Source organism: Protopterus annectens, chromosome 1.part0 (genome assembly GCF_019279795.1).
Source record: "Protopterus annectens isolate FY-2018-M chromosome 1.part0, PAN1.0, whole genome shotgun sequence".
Classification (NCBI taxonomy): Eukaryota; Metazoa; Chordata; order Ceratodontiformes; family Protopteridae; genus Protopterus; species Protopterus annectens.
The window spans coordinates 136,384,473-136,404,210 of NC_056725.1; the positions used below are offsets into that span (position 1 = coordinate 136,384,473).

A 19,738-nucleotide genomic window follows, 5' to 3' on the forward strand; every position below is an offset into this window, starting at 1 on the left:
CGCTTCCAAATAGTCAATTTGAATATACAAGTATAAGGAAGGAAAAACAGATCCTACCACACAGTCCACAACTACAGACTTAAGAGTAAATCCATAAACCAGAAAACACCAACTGAGAAATGCAAAAGACTGCCCAATATTTACTTCAAGTGCAACATTATCCTAAAACATACTTCAACACTTAACCAAGGGGCTAAGCCACTAAACTTTCTTTAAGCCTACAACACAGGCTTCATTTATTGCCCTGTATTACATTTTTCTTATTATGTTTATTCAGTCTTTGCTCTTTTTAAGTCAGATTCCTCTGGCAGAAAAAATGTTGTAATTCTCTCCTTTCAACGGATTACTTGCAGTACTGTAAATCTTTATTAGCTGCATAACCTATAGAACACATTTAAGCAAAATGTAACTACCAGGTCTACAACAACATCTTTATATGTTTTATCAGAAAGGATCTTGTCAGTTCACCATGTTTGCTCCTTGTCCATGCATGCACACATTCATTCATTCATTGTGTGAGTGCCTGATAATTCCTGCAAACCTATTCCAGCACTCAATGTGTACAAGGCACATATGATTATCCTGAACAGGGTACAACACACTGCAGGAGAAACAAATACTCACTCTCACATGTATGCAAACTTACATGCAATTCAGAGGACCACTAGTTCAGCTATGGTAATTTGCACGGATGCAGATGGAAACCAGAACACCCAACAAAAATTCATGTGCCTACAGGGAGGGCCTTCTTTACTCATTATTATTCACTACTTTTCTCCATCTTCCACAGTTCTATTCCTGACACACACATAGAATGACTACTGCTGGTTGTACCCCCCCCCCCCCACACACACACACACAGGTTTGTAAACCTAATTTTTCATATCAACCACTCTTCTCCTTCTGGTCTCCAGCAACCACTATCTATGCAAACTCTGAAAACACATGGTCAGACGTTTATGCTGGAACATGGCACTCACATTTACTTTCCCCGGATGAGTTTTTGTACTCCGCAACTAACATTAAAATATATAAATTTTATTCCCACCACCTTAAACAACTGCTGTGCAAAGGGTTCATACTTACACTGACTTTTGCATAGATATGTCTGTAGTAAAGTTCCTTATATAAAATCGGAAATGCAATTTCTGGAAAAAAAAAAGAAGCAAAACTGAGCATTACTTACTGTTAAGACAAATGCTGAAAACAATCAATCTTATCTAAAAAGCCTTATTCGTTTTTATTTTGTCTTCACTGACCATGTTAGTTCCACTTGGCCGGTACCCTCTTTTCAGGGGAGACCAGAGATGATATTCATACTGACAAGGGGAAATTTGGTCAGGGCACAGGGGAACCCACCCCTTTTCAATAAGTGCCATGGAATTTCTCACATCTACCTGAGCTACCACTGAATCATGCAGGTGGGTCCTCTGTTTAACTTCTCATCTGAAGGATGGCCCACTCAGAAGTGCAGCAATTCCCTCCCCTTATGCTACACTACAGTGTCAGACTTTAAAAATTAATCCAAGTACTTGCTGTGGGAATAGAAACCACAGCCTTTTAATTTTCCATCACTGATGAAAGGAGAGTTACCTGTTGAGCCATTCTCATATACAGTGAGAGTACTCAAAAAATCTGAGTGGCAAAGTTTCACAGCTGACACAGTCTCATGTTGTATTTGCATCATGAAGAATTTCTCCATAGGAAGTCATGCTATGTCCCCATATAACATGTTTAGCTTCATTTCAAGCATCAGCCAATTACCACAACATTCTGAAGGATTTGTATAGTTTTAGGTGGTAGTACCACACAGACTCACAGTACTGAGAATCTACAAACAGAGCTGTATTTTTTTGTCTGCTCTGGATTTGCTACAACCTTCCATACACCGTTTCCATCTACTCTTTTCTAATCAGCCCAAGTTAAGCATGAACAGAAGGCCATATATACACAGCTCCCAGTATAAGTTAGCAGCAATGCATATAGTGCTGGATATAAACCATGTCTAGAATACAGCTCTTTCCAAACAACTTGGCTTGCCTCAAAAAAAAAAAAACATTCAAACGAGCAAAGGTTTAAACTAAAGATGGAGAAAAGCAGCTAAAGCATAAACTAAATAAAACAAATGTACACATAAATTAGTAACCACCAAGATAATACTTTAAATAATATGCAAGTATATACATTTGTATCAAAGTTACAAAAGCAAGCAATAACCCAACAATAAAAATCAATAGGAGAGCAGAGAATGTTTACAAACCATGTATTTTGCACAGGAATCTATCTATGTTCATATGCCTGCTTATACATACAAGATACTTTATCAACATTACCAATGAAATGATCAATATGTGAAGCTTTGCACCCAAACTTCCTACCTGCCCAAACCTCCCCACACTAGTGATGGCATAAATAAAACCTCTGATGAGCTATGGAATTAAATGAATACACCTACCATCTTCAACAAGTGAGACTATTGCTTTTGCCTCTGGCCAAGGGGAAGTCTTAAAAAAACGTTCCGTCAGTTTGTTCCAGCTGTAAAACACAAATAAATGAATTAATAATACAGTAATGCCTCAATTCATTAAACAGCTACTTTCTCTACATAATCTTTTCCTTTCTTCCTTCTGGTGAGCTGGTGTGTGAACTAGATAGTACTGGCCATTTTTAACTGCAATCCAGCCCAGTACACTGGCAATTCATAGAATTAGGGGAGCCTCCAGTCCAAACACAATAGCACAAAATAGACCATTCATAAGAACCTAAATAAGGTACATGACAATATAAAAAAACAACATTACAGACACAAATGAGAAAAGAATAAGTAATCCAGTCTTGAGATTTTAAAAGGGGATGATGACTTGTACCTTCATTCTCAAACATGTTCAGTGGCTACTACCAAACATAGCAGGACAAGACTAACTGGCTCTGGGATATACAGAGATAAAGCCATGACTAGGACTTACACAACCACAGTTCAGTTAACAATTCTTCCATCCTCTGGTCTTCAGTCATCCAGTGCAAATGGGTCACAGGCATCACACCATCCAACATGAGAGGAGGGGGCAGTCTGACTGCTACATTGCAGACAAGCAAGCATCTCGAGGATATTACTGGCTTGTGGGCATCCAATTGACTTTGCTAAGTCAGTCAATTATAGTAGCCAGCAATCCTCACACACATAAAACTGCATGCATGAGTCACTGCGAGCCTCGGAGGTGATACAGGTGCAAGTCAGCTGTCAGAAGTGAGATATGCCAAAAAGTAAAGCCTCTGAATACTGTCTCAAGAATAACATGGCTATAACAAAAGGGGCCATGCTCCTGTTTCCTCCCATATTCCAAAGGCATGCGGTAGGTGGATCGGATACTCTATGTTGGCCATAGGTGTGAGTGTGTGGTATGAAAGAACTACAGTGGCAGGACTAGCCACCTGGCGGTGTAAATCTTGGCTCTACATGATTATCAATGTTGAAGTGACATCATGGCCCCATGTGCAGAAATGGGAAAAAGGGGTTATGGATGGATGAATGAATGAGGAAAGGGGCATTAGTTAGTTCACTAGCTTGGAGTTGACTATGGCTCACACTTAAGGCCTTGTCTGGGTAGTAGGGTTTAACCAGAACCTCATGCAGCCAGAATGAGTGGGCATCTTATCTTTGAAGGCTTGTCAGTGTAGCAAGATGAGGCCATGTGCAAGCAATCTTCAAACCTGCCTAGATGATAGCTCCTTCCAGTCACTTCTCATACCTAGGAGGCTAGTGACATCCTCTCCCATGGAAATTATACAGTTGGGCAAGTGTCACCTACCCATAAACAGATGTTCAAATTTCACACACACACACACACACACACACACACACACACACACACACACACACACACACACACGACTGCTGAGCCCAGTGGGGGGGGGGGGGGGGTCAGCAGTCAGTGTGACTAAACATCAGGACTTTCTTGCCCAAAAGTTAAGTAGCATATTCATCCTGAATCAACAGAACATGTTAAAAAAAGATTTATATCCCACCAAGTAATACTAAACTAGGGGGACAGAGAGTGGGTGAGGATACTTCAGCAGTGAGGAATCTGTACATCTACTGTTATGGATATGTGCAACTTACACAACTGTACCATGTTCATCACTCCCACTTCTGCTATAGTATTTAGGCTATATAGGACGACTACTAAAGTATATCCAACCCGTAAGGAGGAAGGATAAGGATCCAGGAGTGCCTACAAAATGGCCCTAGCAACGCCTCGATCTACAAAAAAAATTCAATTTGCAATGCTTTTTAAAGGTTATGTACAGAAGACCATGTAGCCAGAATACGAGTCGTCCACTTTTAGTTTTACTCTATTACTGTTTGTACATTGGAGCCTTTCTCCCTGTGACTCCACCGAAAATGGTTTCTGTATCCAGTTGGACTTTCCCAGTAAACAAAAGCAAGCAAGCAAGCAATCAAATCAAATCAATCAATAAATAAGCCATCAAAGAACACAAGGCCCTAGTAGCATGAGCCTTGACACTGCCTGGAACTGGTTTACCATATATGGGATAACAAGTCAATAGCCTGAGACAACCCTCTGGAAATACTCTATTTGACATGAATTGCCGTGTCTTTGCCCCAACATAAGAAACAGCTGATAAACTCTTCTAAAGGACTTGCTTCTGTCAAGATGGTAGCCAGAGTATGTAAAATCCTTTCTGCACAAAGTTAAGATCTCAGGAAGGAGCAACCTGACTATGGGGAAATCTCGTGTGTAAAATTCCATTAAGAAACAGACGTACAAGAAAGTGGAGGATCCAGGGACAGACTTACTGAAATGGGCGCAACATGATATTGCCAGAGAACAAAAGGCCAGAGGCTACCGACTTGCACAAATATTTAAGCACAAATCCCTTATAGGGACCTACTTATTGTCTAGGCACCAACTAGAAAACCTTTTTTTTGCTTGCCAATTTAAGATTTCCAAGTAGCAAGTTTTATTCTTTCCTCTATTACCTGATGTGCTACCTCTGAAAAGGGGCGCCTAAAGAAAGAAATACTAAATCACCCAGGCAGTTAGTCAAGACTTGGGTGTATAAAACTTCTGCTATCAGTCTTGTGTGAGAAGGTTCAGTTTGTGAGAAAGCTTGTAGTAAATGCCTTTGGACAATTCCATAAAAAGGGAGAACCAATGTTGCCTATACCCCAAAATTATTTTTAGACAGTACCTCTGAATCTATAGAATTTCCCTGGAGATCAGTAAAAAAAGGTGGACATAGGTTCATTGGTGTGTACTAGGCTAATAGCTCTGGAGTCTTTACAAGCCTAGCCATAGGATTACCCTGGCATAGTGCCACCAGACCTTATAGTTCCCAGTGCCTCTGTCGAGCATAGCCACTGGAGTTATCCCCGGGGTGAATTTTCTGTTTCCCATCCACTCATCAAGATTTCTCTTGAAGAGGGTCAGCGAGGTGCTCTGCTTGACTTGTATGGGAAGTCTGTTCCATAGCATGGGCAGTCTCTGGGTTATGAACTTGTCCCTCCAGCATGTTCTGTTAATTGTGGCAATGAGGTTGAGGTCTCTGGAGCATGTGGTGCGGAGGGACTGTGATTTCTTTAGATGTAGCATTTCTAACATAGTTGGGTCAGATATGGCTTTGCAAGTCAAGCAGAGATCGCCTCTAAGTAGGTGATATGAGACGGAGAATAGCTGGAGTTTTTTTGAGTCTGTCCATATAGGACAAGTGTTTAAGACCTAGGATCCTCTTTGTGAGGTACTTTTGCGGCCTCTCCAGTTGTTGCAGGTGTCTAGTGAGGTACATGCCAAATGGGGCATTGTACTCGATGATTGGCCTAATGAGAGAAGAGTAGAGGGAGACTATGACCTCTCTCTTCCTGGATGCAAAACCCTTAGTAATGAGATGTGCCACACAGGACTTCCTGACCACAGTGGCAATGTGGTGATCAAAAGAGAGGTTGCCATCAACCTGTGTTCCAAGATCTCTTATAACACCTTCTGTGTTCAGTGGACTACCATCAATGTGGTAATGCATGGGAACTGGGTTTTTCCCAAAGAGGGATGACGACATTTTTTGGCACTGAGCTTAAGGCCATTGTTCTGACACTAGTTGCTGGTCTCAGTGAGGCCATTCTGTAGAATGTCAACATCACTTGTCGAGTTAATAACAGCTCCCAACTTGCAATCGTCTGAGAACTTTGTCCGCCAGAGTCCCTTCGTGTTGGCTTGGACTTCAGAGAAGTAGATACCAAACAGGACAGTACCCAGGACCAAACCCTGTGGGACTCCACTCTTGACTAGTCGGCAGTCTGACTTGGTGTCAGCTACTTTCACACTGTGGGTTCCATCTGTGAGCCAGTTTGCAACCCACCTAGTGATATAGGGGTTGATGCCAAGCTTAGTGAGTTTTTCTATGATTCCTGAGTGGGGAATGGTATCAAAAGCCTTGGACAGATCAAGGTAGGCTGCATGAACCACCTTGCCTTCATCCACAGCTCTGGTGACTGACTCAAAGAAGTTGACCAAGTTGAACAGGCATGATATACCCTTCACAAAACCAAACAGTGTGGGATCCAGAGTTTGGAGATTCGCTATATCCTAGTTTATTAGGTCCATGATGATGCTTTCCATAGCTTTGCATATCAGACTCATCAGGCTAATGGGGCGATAGTTCCCAAGGTCTGCAGTCGCTCCTCCTTTGTGGAGAGGGATGACTGTAGCAGTGTGCCATTCATTAAGGTCAAAGCCTGAGGTGAGGCTGTGACTGAACAGGGCACACAGGTGAGGTGTCAGTTCACTCTGTAGTTCATGTAGAACATAACTAGGGATATTGTCAGGTCCTGCTGAAGCTGTATTCTTGGCCTTGGACATTGTGACTGGTCCTTTGGGGGAGAGAGAGAGGGGAGTAACGTTGGCACTGAATCTGTTGGCCAGTATATTGGCAATATCTGTTGGCTCGGTATAGGAGGTACTATTGTGCAGTAGCTCAGAGCAAATCTGGGTATTGCCATGGAGATTCTTTACATAAACTATAGAAGGCCTTGTGGTTGCCTTTACTATCTGCTGCAATTCTGTTTTCATAGCTAACTTTAGAGAATTTGATGAAGGATCTCAACTTTTTGTTGAGGCTGATAAGGGAGTTTTTCCAGTCTTGGGACCTCACCTTATTTCTAGTCAGTTTCCTCCTTCTGTTGTAGAGTTTGTTTATGGCAGGGGACCAACAGATTGGCTTCCTTTTTTTGCAGGAGAGGGTCATGGTTTTATTGGGTATGGCGAGATCCATGCATTTGTGTACGTGTTTGTACAGTGCATTGATGTAGGATTCTGCGGTCACACAACTATTCTCCATTTGTATGGGTGCCGTGAAGTTAGCCACCTCTGTTTTTGGGTGCCCAAAGTTAGCTTTGGAGAAGTTTTTCATGGTGGTTACCTTTGCGGGGTGGGAAGGATGTGGATTTCCAAGGTGATTAGTTTGAGGTCGGATCTAACCAGGGAGGAGCTGACTACTGGTGTAGAGCAACAGTCGCCCATGTTAGTAATGACCAGGTCAAGGATGTTACTACCTCTAGTGCGGGTAAGAACGAGCTGGTCCAGGGCATTGGAATTAATGAACTCCAAGAAACATTGGGCAAGTGCATTGGTACACAAGTAGTTTACCCAGTTAATGGAGGGATAGTTGAAGTCGCCTAGTAACAGAGTGTTAGGTTGGACCCTAATATTCTCCAGGGTGTTTAGGAACATGGAGTGAGAGTCTTGGAACATGGTTGGGAACCTATAGCAGGCTACGACCTGACTCGCTATCTTATCCAATGTTAGCTGCGCCTGAAGTATCTCTTGTGTGTTATGTTGGGCTACCAGTCTGGAGGTGTGCATAGCCTTTATGAATATGGAAACACCACCGCCTTTGGAGCTTCGGTCCACGTTCTGGGGCCGAAAGGTGCAGAATGAGTTATAGCCTGGTAGTGCAGGGGTTTTTTCTGCTGCCTTGAATCAGGTCTCTGTTGCAGCACAAATGTCGATGTTCTCCATTTTAAGGAGTGCTTCGAGCAAGTGCATTTTGAGATTTAGACTTCTAGCGTTGAGCAGTATGACCCTCAGACTACATTTGTTTGTAGCCGTTACGGTGGTAATTTGGTCTTTGGAACACCGCCTAAAAAAGGCACTATAAGAATGGCAAGAGCCTAGGCCAGTAACCAGAAGCCCAGGGGTGACAGATGCAGGCCATTTCTGGCAGAGCATTGAGGTTTGTCACTCATGTCATCCCAGGCAGACAGATGTTGGATCCCCTTAAAATAACACCAGAAACTTTGCCAATTGTTGAAATCAATCATTTTCTGCTTGTACTGTGGTATCATTTGAGTGATGGTAGGATGCTGCTCAGGGCCAGGATCATACCCGCCTGGGCTACATAATCAGAGAGCTCCTCCATGTCTTTTTTCATGTAGTCCAGGGAAGTACATCTCAGGTCATTCACACCCACATGTACAATGAGAGAGTCATATTTGTACCTGTTGTTGAGGGTCCTGAGTGCGTGCATTATGTGGCAGATCCTGACACCTGACATGCAGCTGACTGTTACTTTCTCCTTATTCAAACTAGTGAGTGGGACATCAGTGTACCTCACTATCGAGTCACCTATGACTAGTGTTGTTGGGCATGCTGTTTTGCCTTAGGGGCTTTGGCTGAGTGACACACTGTTTAGGAGAGTTGTGTGTCTCGTGATTAGTGTTGTGGTGGGTCGAGTGCATTTCTGCCTTGGAGGTCTCTGCTGCTTGGGTAGATTTTTATCGACAGCCTCCGCGAAGGTGGGTGTGTGGTTTGTATTTTTATGTGAAGGCAGTGCTGGTGTGTGTTCTGGAGGGCTGTGTGTCCCATGTGGTATGGTGCAAGTGTTGACCTCTTGACCAGCTATTCCAGTCTTAGCTGGAGAGTGTGTGGCTTCCAATTTGGATACATAAGTGCATCTCTTGCAAGCCTGAGTGCTGGAAGGTAAGAGGAGAGAGTTGTGGGTTTACATGAGGCAGTTGCTACACTGCCTCAGGATGCCAGAGTTCACCAGGTTAATAGGAGAAAGCACAGGGGAACTGACCTTTAGACATGCCTGGAGGGGTGGGCATTGATTATAAGTACTGGAGCAATTTCCTACTAGAACGTTTAGTGCTGGTAGCACTTGTGTGCTACAATAATTGCTACAAGAAGTCTGGTAAAGTGCTAGACTAATAAGCCAGTATAAGTAGAGGAAAGAACTAGTAAATCTAAGGAAAAATTTGAAGAGCAGACTTTGGCACCGCTCAGAAGCTTACAAACAATCCTGGATACAGCAAGTTTATATCTGGACTAGACTAGTTACAGGAAAGGGAAGAAACAAGAGCAGATGTGGGCTTTTAAACTGGAAAGTTGAGAGGGATGGAAAAACTGTCCAAACTGCCAATAAACTACAATTTCTGGGCCAGGAACCACTCCTCTTGTGGTAGACAGGCTACCTAGTGCTTACCACTCCCAGTGATAAGCTAGAAGGTTTCCCTCCAACACAGAAAGGCTAGGGGGGCTCAGAAGCTTACAAACAGTCTTCGATACAGCAAGTCTGTATCTGGACTAGACTAGTTACAAGAAAGGGGGGGGGGGAGCACAAACTAAGGCTTTTAAAACCGGAAAGTTCAAAGAGATGGAAGAAACTGCCCAAAAGGCCAATAAACCACAATATCTGGGCCAGAAACTACTCCTCTTGTAGTAGATAGGCTACCTTGTGCTTACCATTCCCACTGATAAGCTAGAAGGCTTCTCCTCCAACACAGAAAGGCTTGGGGGATCAGTCCTGGATACAGCAAATCTATATCTGGACTAGACTAGTTACAGGAAAGGGGGGAAACAAGTGCAAATGTGGGCTTTTAAATCAGAATGACATGCATAAAGGAACATTCCTAACCATGTGAATGAAGAGACATCTGTTTTTCAGGCTTACTAGCAAGGAGTCCTGGAGCAAAATTTGTTCAGCTGTCTGTTTTGAAAGGAGACAAACAGATCTAGTGGAGGCGTTTCTTACAACTGGATCAATTCCTGGAAGACCCCTCATTCAAATTGCCACTGGTGAGGGTCTTTCCTGGTCCTGCTCTGCTTGTCCAAACTGTAAGATGCTTGGAGGATTAAGGAATGCTAAACAACTCCCTTACAAGACTTCATAGCCAGCCTGCACTGACGGTACAACCTTGCACCCCCTTGCTCACTGATGTACCACATCACTCTGGTGTTGCCTGTAATCACCACCAGAAGTCTTGGGGACTGCAGATGGTGAAGAGATTTCTCTTTGAAATTTATGTGCTTTAGTCTGTCTGTAGAATCCCACAGGCTTTGCACCTTTACCCCCAGTGAAACTGCCCTTCAAGCGAAATCTGAGGCTTCCACAGATGCAGACTGGATAGTAGGCACAAGAGAAAAGGAGAAACTTGATTTTGTTTGTATTTTAGTCTCCAGCAGTGTATTTTGGTTTCTTTACAAAACCCAAAATTGGAATCTGAAATTCCTGAGGATGTAAATGTTGGGTCAGTGTTTTGGTATGAAGAATAATGAGGATAATAGAGGCCATAAACCCCAGTATCCTTCAATATTCTTTACATGAAGTTAGATGGAAGCTCAGGAAAGTTTGCAGATAAAAATCCATCTTCTCCTGTGCCTTTTGATGCAGTGTGTCAATAAGAATCCTGGTGATGAGGTTAAGGAAGATTTCTGAATATTTATCTGGAGCCCCATATTGGCCAGAAGAGAATAAACCCTTTCTTATGACTTTTGACAGCTGGTAAGAGTGTCTGCAAAGATGAGTAGTTTGTCTAAACAGGGTAATATGTGAATGACATTCAGCCTAATGAGCTACGACTGGAGACAGGCATTTTGTAATCACTAGAGCAGTAGATATCTCAAAGGGTAATGCACAGAACTGATAATGTGATCCAGACACAAAGTTTGAGAAATTCTCTGAAACCTTTGGCTATGGAATGCAATGGGATGTATCTTTTAAATTTAGGAAGGAAAAAAAAATCTAAAATTTGTCTCCAAAAGACTTTTCTTTGGTACCAGAAACATTCTTGAACAGAAGTCTTTATCCTTTAGATTTAATGGCACTGGTTCTATGACTGCCAGTGTAAGTAAATGCTGAAGCCCTCGAGAAAAAATATTGTTTAGCTCAGGGGGTGGGGAGAAACTCCTCTGAAAGGAGGTATTTGGATCTAGTGCCAACTGTATCAGTCCTTAACCACCTTTAATACCCAAGAGTCTGCAACAATCTCTTGTCAAAGTTACTGGGAAAGATTTTGAGAGACAGTGGAAGGAGATGAGATGGTGGGGGAAGGAATCCTGGTACAGTCAATTCTGAAGTTATACATAGTGTCTCTCTAGAAACGATCCATGTTTTTTTCTTGTTCCTCTCCTGCCACCTCCTTTTACTTTCCTGTTTGGTCTGAGAAGGCATGGATTATTTATTTTGTTTCTAAGATGCAGAAGATCATCTAGGAAATTTGTATAGGGACGGTGCTGAAAACTCTTGGAATACTCCCTGAATTAAATTTCCCTCTCTCATAAAATTGTTTGAGGAACTTAACTGCAGATGTGTCAAACAAAATCTCCTTATCTAAAGCTGAATTCAAAACTTCAGACTTGACCTAAAAATCAGAAAACTTTTGATTATGCAGCCAGACACCACAGAGCTGTAGCAGAGGCAGTGGCCCTAGACACACAGTATATGTACAATCACTTTTTCCAATTTTTTTTTTCTACATGGGATCAGAGTGTTGTCAACTGTTGCCATCTCTCTCAATGCCACTCTCCTGCCTTCTTTGACACTCATGCCTGACTGTCACAGGTCTTCTCTCACACAATCCATCCACCTCTTTTGCTGGATGTCCTGGTTTCCTCTTGCCTTCTTCCTGTCTGTCCCAAATCATCTTCACCAGATTGTCTTCTGTTTTTCTCCACATTTGCCCCAATCACCCTCTCCAGAACTTTTCTGCCACTTGACAGGAGTTTGATGCCTCTGTACTTCTCTCATTTGTGAATGTCCTCTTTGCTCTTAAAAACACTGGCACTAGTATGCTTATTCTCCAGTCATCTGGGACAAGTCTCTCTCTCCAGATTGCTACAAGTATTATCAGATGCTCTCTCTCCCCCCATCTCACCCAGCATCTAAATCATATCTGCTATGACCTCATCTGAGCCTACTGCTTTTCGTGACTTCATTTTCCTTGGTGATGTTCTTACTTCTTCTGTGGTGGACTCCTTCCTCATCACAGGCTGTATCTGGGGCAGTACAGCTTCTGTAGGGTTTTCTTCATTCAGAAGCTGCTGGATGTACTCCTTTCATCTGCCTTTGATGTCCTGGGCACTGGTGAGCAGGTTGTTGCTAGCATCTCTTAGGAAGGGTGTCAATCTTCTTTATCTTTCTGAATATGTCTAGCAACCTGATATAGTTTATTTGTGCCATCTACTGACTTACTTTCCAAAAGCTGACAGTGCCTCAGATGCCTTCTTCTTTATTGTAACTCATTTCAAAGCTTGTTAGCCAGCAAGTATTCTTTCTTAGCCTGGCCCATCTTTTCTGTCTCCAATTTCTTTCTGCATGCCTTCCTTATCTGAAGACTTCCTGGACTTCATTCCACCACCTGCTTTACTTATGTACCTTTTTTCCATACCTGGCTCGGCCACATATCTGTTCTGTAATCACTACGCATGCTACACTGAGCCACCACCATTCTTCTTCAACTCCACCCATTTCATCTTCTTTTTGAGTTGCTACAGCCTGCAGTAATTCCTTGAACTATTGCGCTTTCTCTCCAATTAGCTTCCAGGTCTTTAGCCTGGTCTCTGTTGACCTTAAGAGTTTTCTTTGACCACTGCATCCAGCTAATTGTGGCAACCAGTGGTTTATGCTGTGGGTCGAATGTTTCACAAGGGATAACTTTGCACATCGCCGAGTCTACCCCAGTGCCCTTTTCTTACTAGGAGGAAGTCTACCAGAATTGCATGATGGCCACTCTTGTATGTGATTTCGTCTAAACCATGTGTTGGTGACTATCAATCCATTTCCCAGACAGAAGTCTAGAATGGCCTCTCCTTCTTCATTCCAGTTGCCCCACCTATGTGGACCCAGGCAGTCCTCATCCCGTTCCACCTGTTTCAATATGTGCACTGAAGTCACCCATTATCAAGACTAATCCTCTGGTCTTTGAAGATCAGAGGTTTGATTTTCTGAAATTTCGATCCTATGAAGTAGACCCGTTAATATAAAGCAGGACAACAGGAATTGGTGTTTAAAATGTGCGACTTGAACACACAAATTGAAACAGATGAACAGGATGAGGACTGCCTGGGTCCACATACGTGGGGCAACAGGAATAAAGAAGGGGATCCCTTGCAACTACTGTCTGAATGCACTCTCTTCCTCACTATCATAACCTTGCTGTGGGGCATAGGGCAGTATTCATAATCTCAGCCTATCAATTAGACTTGAGTCCGACTGCCAAGAGTCTGCCACCAATTCTGATGGCATCCCTCATTTTCTTTTGACATCTCTCCCTCACCACAATTATCACACTATTCTAGCCTTCCCTCCTCCTAAGTAGTAGACTTTGGATCCCAAGCCAACTGGCTTTGCTGAACTGCCCTTCCATCTTGTCTCCTGGACACACAAGATGTCCAGCCTCCTCTTCATCATCAGGTCCTCCACTACCATGTACAATCATATAAACTCCTTAAGGCATGTTTACACACTTGAGAAACATTAATAAACAGACCTCAGGCAGGCACTAACTTCAGGGGGAACCATCTGTATTAAAAAAAAAAAACCACAAACCTCAACATACAGTTTTGACAGTTAGAAATTCCATATGTTAAAGTAGAATAAGAAAAAAAATTCTAACTAAATATGTCCAATAGCTTCTCCTCCTCGTCCATAGTGGAAGGGTTGGAGGACACCAAGGGCCTATTCCCTGCAGGTGATGAGTGGAAATAGCTATTGGGTCAAACCTAAGGTGAGAACTTAAGTGCTTGTTAGTTTGAGTATAAAGCCTTTTTTTTTGGGGGGGGGGGTTGTGAATCAGGATTGTTACATACAGTATGTAATACATTCTCCAAGGTTGGCATTAGTGGAGAAATAGGCATATCCACCTGTAACATGTTATATCTCCTCCTCTATTAAGAGGGAGCATTTATTTGTTCCCATAAAAACACCTCATTCATCCTGGATATAAGGGGTAGCGAAGCTTACGTTTCCTCAAACTGAGATACGAGCTTTAGAATCTGCAGGAGAAGCCCTGTCACCGTATGTACATGTCAGAACCATCGAACATGTCTTCCTCAGGAATGTTTCGGCTGACCAGATTAGAATCAGAATTAACTGTCTGTAACAATTTCTTGTCTAAGGTAAGAAAAGCATTTTTCCTAATAGACACCACATATTCTGATAATGTTTAACTTTTTTTTTTTCTTTACAGATATGCCTGATGCAGACTCAGAAAGGGTACTTCTGCCCCATTAAGAGATCTTTTCCTTTAGTCGCACTGAACAGCACCCACTGTGTCTCTCCATGCCCAAGGAAAAATGGTTCTCCCATGTCGGGTTCACACACTGGAATAGCTGAAGACGTGCCTCCCTCCCAACTGGTGATGGCTTAAAAGACTACACCAAAGAAAGGTGGAGAGGTAAGTTTGCGGCCTGAGGAATAACTGTTGGCCACTACAAAGTCATCCACCATCAGCCAATGTAAAGTCTGAGCCCATATAGTCAGCAAGGTCTCTTTGGTAATTTTTTCTTTCTACAAAGTACAGATGCCAGGCCAGGAAGAGCAGCTCAAGTATCCATTCTGTGACTGAGGAGGATGCTTTGCAAGCACTAAGAATCACTGGAACAAGTCAGATGGAAGTTACGTTGTTAACCAGTATGCACAAGCAGACCCATACTCCCCAAAACTCTGTAATGTATAAGCAATGCACTAAACTCCTGTCAGAAACACCTTCAGAGAAAATTCAGTCTGACAGAAAAAATGTCAGCTAAGTTGTCACAGCATGAATACAATACGACATAACCCATAGTAGTTCCTGCCCAAATAACACATTTTCCAACACTAATCTTTCACTGAAAATATAAAAAGTTTATACAAGCAGTACAATTTAGCTCAAAATATCCTCATTAACCCAAGCTAAAAACAGCAATCCTTGACAACAACAACAAAATAAAAAATATACCTGTTTATAAGGGGCAGCCCCACTAATAAGTTATAAAAAATATCTTAAATATTATTTTACATTTTATTAATAGAAATATACAAAAAAAATGTGTGGAAGGGCTCCCTAAATGGGACTTCACCAAAAGGAAACTAAAGGGCAGCCTGCTGCTTTTGCGAAGCCTCTGACCTGCTTGTCATGTCTTGTGCAAGACACAACTCTTATTAGCCTAAAGGCTACAGCAACAGTGGGAATGATGAACATCAAATGGGCTTAAGACTTACTATAAAGGCTGGAGGTTGTCATCAGGTAGTACAGCACAAATATAATTTTACATATTATATACATCAAATATAAACATACACATGAAACAGTGATAGGACAGACTTCCAGTTTTCTGTTGCCACAAAACAGGAAACCCTTTCATTACCTCCAAGTTGCATAAATGGTATAATATAACTGCAGAGTGAATTCACAATGCCTTTTCTAGAACGGCAACAGATGCAGCATGGGGAACTAGAGAAATTCACAAATGCAACAATCTGTATACAAAACAACTGACATACAAGATTATTTGTTAAAAAAAGCCACATATGTCTTGCAAGAACAGCCTTCACAACTTACAGCAAAGATTGATACAGAATAAAAAAAAAAACACTGGTGCGATCCTACAGACATTTTCCTGCTAATCAAGTAAGTGCTTGAAAACACAATATTTGCATTCTTCTCAACCTCTCAAAGCAAGAAATTTGGACAAAGTCAAATAATGGGGGGACAAAGCGCCAAAAATAGGGACAATTTTTAAAAACTGCTCTTACAAACTTAGAAAGTTGACAGGTTTTGCATTAGTATGAATTTTCTAAAGGGCATGAAGTCTGAAATTCAAATGTCTGTCATTATTTTCTGACTTGAATTTTTTTTTTACTTGAAATTTTTAATAAATTTTTTTTCATATCTTCAAAATAGATTGAACCATAAATAGTGAGACATAAAAATAACATCGATTAGTCAACTATTTACAAAAAATATATATATATACACATCATGTTTCCATATACAATTTGTATTAAGATGATGTGCTGACTTATCACTTCAATTTGTTTTGTCCAATATTTCGTCACCTTTCTGCCAATAAGTAATATATGATGTTTTCTTATCAGTTCTTTTCTTTATGGTTGCTACTTCCATTCAAGACACGAAGACTGCGATTTTCTTGAAATTTTGAAAAGTTGGTGGTACTTTATTCTTCCAGTAAGTTGTTATGGCTTTACGTGCAATGCCAAGCAATGCCCACATTAAAGGACATTTTACTTTTGGAACACACTGTAGTATGGATACATTAAACAAAACTAGTGACTTGATTAACTGAAAAGCATCATTAAAAATTGTTTGAAAGAAATAATTTCAAACCAATATTTATTCAGTGAATGACAATCAAAAACATGTGTTCCCAATCTGCTTTTGTATGCGTTTTACATCAACAATCACCATCTCTCTCCTATATTAGTTCTAATTTATGAGGAGTTAGAAAGGAGCTATGTAGGGACTTACATGCATATAGTTTCCACTGAACTGACTTGGTAGTAAGGCTTGGCGATAAAAATGAAAAAGAAATTATCCTTTTAACAGGATCCTTTTGATTGACAAATAACTCCAATAACTTATTGGTATAGTTCTTGGTTTCTTTTAGAGTCTTGTGAATTTTGGATAGATATCCTTGTCCTAAGTATTATTTATTAAAAGTATCACAAAATCTATGTACTTAGGAATATTATTTTTAAAAGTTGGTGTCATCAATCCCAGCTTATTTGTGATGTACTAACGTATTTGTTTTATTGGTAGCCACAATTTATAATCTACCTCAAATTTCCTTTTGATTTGATCTAGTGTGAGTAATATATTGCCACTGAGTATTTGATACCAATAAATCACTTATTTTTCTTTAAGTTCTAATTACATTTGAATCAAAGGTACATTCTTATGTACAAGCTATAGGATGCAATATAAAAAGTACAGTTTTGTACCTACCATAAATGTAGATGTTCGAAGATCCACATTGCTGCAGTCCTTACATATGGGTAGTCCGCTGTCCTCGGTCGGCCCGAATACCAAAGTATTAGGCTGACGTCGGTCATGGCGCTCAGAACTGACATCAGAGCGTCAGGGTATAAAAGCGCATGACCGACGTCATATCCTCAGTCTTTTCTTGGCCCAGATGTCAGAAGACCCTAAAAGAAAGGCCACAGCCAAAACAGAAAATTCCCAAACACATGTACAAACAACAACTACCACCCAAACCACACCACCATTCCAAACTGTGAGGGAAGGAGGGAGGGTTTGGACTGCAGCAATGTGGATCTTCGAACATCTACATTTATGGTAGGTACAAAACTGTACTATGTTCTTCATCTCACATTGCTGCAGTCCTTACATATGGGTAGAATCCCAAAGCAGAGGTAAAGGGAGGTTGGCAAAATCACAAAGCATTGGGAGCTGCCAAAATGCCCTGTAATATTGCAGTGGCAAATCCAGCCCTAGATTTAGAATAAAGAGGAAGGTGGTAATGTTTAGAAAAAGTATGCACTGAACTCAAAGTAGCTGCTTCCAAAATATCTTTAGTAGCTACCCCCCTCAAAAAGGCTGTAGAAGTGGCAGTAGCCCTAGTGGAATGAGGCCTGATTCCAGCCGGAATCTCCTTACCATGATGGGAATAACAGAAAGCAATACAAAAACCAATCCACTTAGAAATAGTTTGTTTTGAAACAGGTTTTCCCTGATAACCCAAAGCAAAAGAAACAAACAACTGCTGAGACTGCCTGAACCCTTTAGTTCTGCTCAAATAATAACGCAACTGCCTGTGAATATCCAAAGTGTGCAAAATCTTCTCCCCTTTATTTTGGGGATTTGCATAAAAAGTAGGCAAATGAATAGTTTGGTTCAAGGCCACACTAGAAACCACTTTAGGCATAAAAGTAGGATTAGTACGCAAAGATACCCTATCCTTATGAAAAATTAGGAATGGCTCAACTGCCATAAGGGCCTGTAATTCAGAAACCCTTCTTGCAGAGGTAATGGCCAACAAAAAAGCAGTCTTCCATGACAAACTTCAACTCGGCAGTAGCTGCAGGCTTAAAAGGTTGTAAAGTAAGTTTTCCAACACAAAATTGAGATCCCAAGCAGGAGTAGGAGCTCTACGTGGGGATCTTATGTTCTTTGCCCCTCTAAGAAATTGCTTAAACAAAGGATGAGAGAATAATGGAGGGTCACAGTCATAGTGAGCAGAAATGGCTGCAGCATGCACCTTTATAGAGGAGAAAGACAAACCCTTGTCCAATAACTCAGTAAGGTATTGAAGAGAAACACTTAAATCAGGCTTGGAAACATCAAAGTCCTTTGCTTTGCTCCAAATAAAAAACCTCCTCCATTTATCAGCGTAAACTTTCCTTGTACTAGGCCTTCTAGCCTCCAAAATAACATTCAAAACTTGTTGTGGAAGCTGAGACCCTCCAGGGTCTAGAACAGAATATGCCAGGCAGTTAGATGCAGAGACTGAATTTTGACATTGAGTAAATGATTGCCCTCCTGAGACAAAAGGTGTGGAATCGAAGGCAAAGGCCATGGAGGCTCCCGTACTAAACTTCTCAGTAGTGGGTACCAGTGTTGTCGAGGCCAATCTGGAGCTATTAGAATCATGGATGGCTTGTCCTGTCTGGCCTTCAAGAGTACCTTCGGAAGGAGAGGCAGAGGCGGAAAGGCATAGACGTGAAGATTGCTCCAACTGAATGACAGAGCATCCACCCTCCAAGCTGCGGGATGAAACATTTTTGTGCAAAACTTTGGCACCTAGTAATTTAGTGGAGAAGCGAACAGATCTATGTCTGGAGTTCCCCATAACACTGTCAACTTTCGAAATACATGAGGATCCAATTTCCACTCGTGGGGATCCACTATCTGTCTGCTCAACACGTCTGCTAAGGAGTTCTGTGCTCCTGGTAGAAACCTTGCCTGAAGATGGAGTTGTAAACTGAGAGCAGTCTCCCACAAAATCATCGCTTGCCTGCAAAGAGGGTACGAATGTGTTCCCCCTTGCTTGTTGATGTACCACGACAGTTGTGTTGTCTGTTTGAATCAATACCTGTCCTGGGAGAAGTAAATCCTTGAAAACCATCAATGCAAATTGGACTGCTAACATCTCCTTCAAGTTGATATGCAAATGTTGAAGTCTGGCAGGCCACGTGTCTTGAACCCATTTTCCATTGAGATGTGCTCCCCAAGCCTTGTCTGAGGCATCCGTCGTTAGAATCTGACTTGCCTCTGGTCGGGTCACAGAGAGTCCCTTGTTTAGGTGACATTCCTGAGCCCACCACAAAAATTCCTTTTGAATGCAAGGTATTATTTGAATGACAGTGTCCAGATCTTGGCAGTGTTGTGTCCATACATTTTTGAGATACCATTGAAGCTTCCTCATATGTAGTTTGGCATTGGGAAGCACCAGAATACAAGATGCCATGAACCCCAAGGCTTGAA

At 41.7% G+C, this 19,738-nt stretch overlaps 1 protein-coding gene across 1 annotated transcript in view; it reads right to left on the reverse strand.

Annotated features, from left to right (window-relative positions):
- Positions 1–19,738, reverse strand: part of EIF3L (eukaryotic translation initiation factor 3 subunit L) — a 602,285-nt gene that overhangs the window by 483,136 nt on the left and 99,411 nt on the right. The window contains exons 4-5 of the mRNA XM_044089965.1: positions 2,456–2,535; positions 1,087–1,148 (exon numbers count right to left, since the gene is read on the reverse strand). Of these exons, the coding sequence (XP_043945900.1) occupies positions 1,087–1,148; positions 2,456–2,535 (142 nt within the window). The remainder of the gene's footprint in view (positions 1–1,086; positions 1,149–2,455; positions 2,536–19,738) is intronic.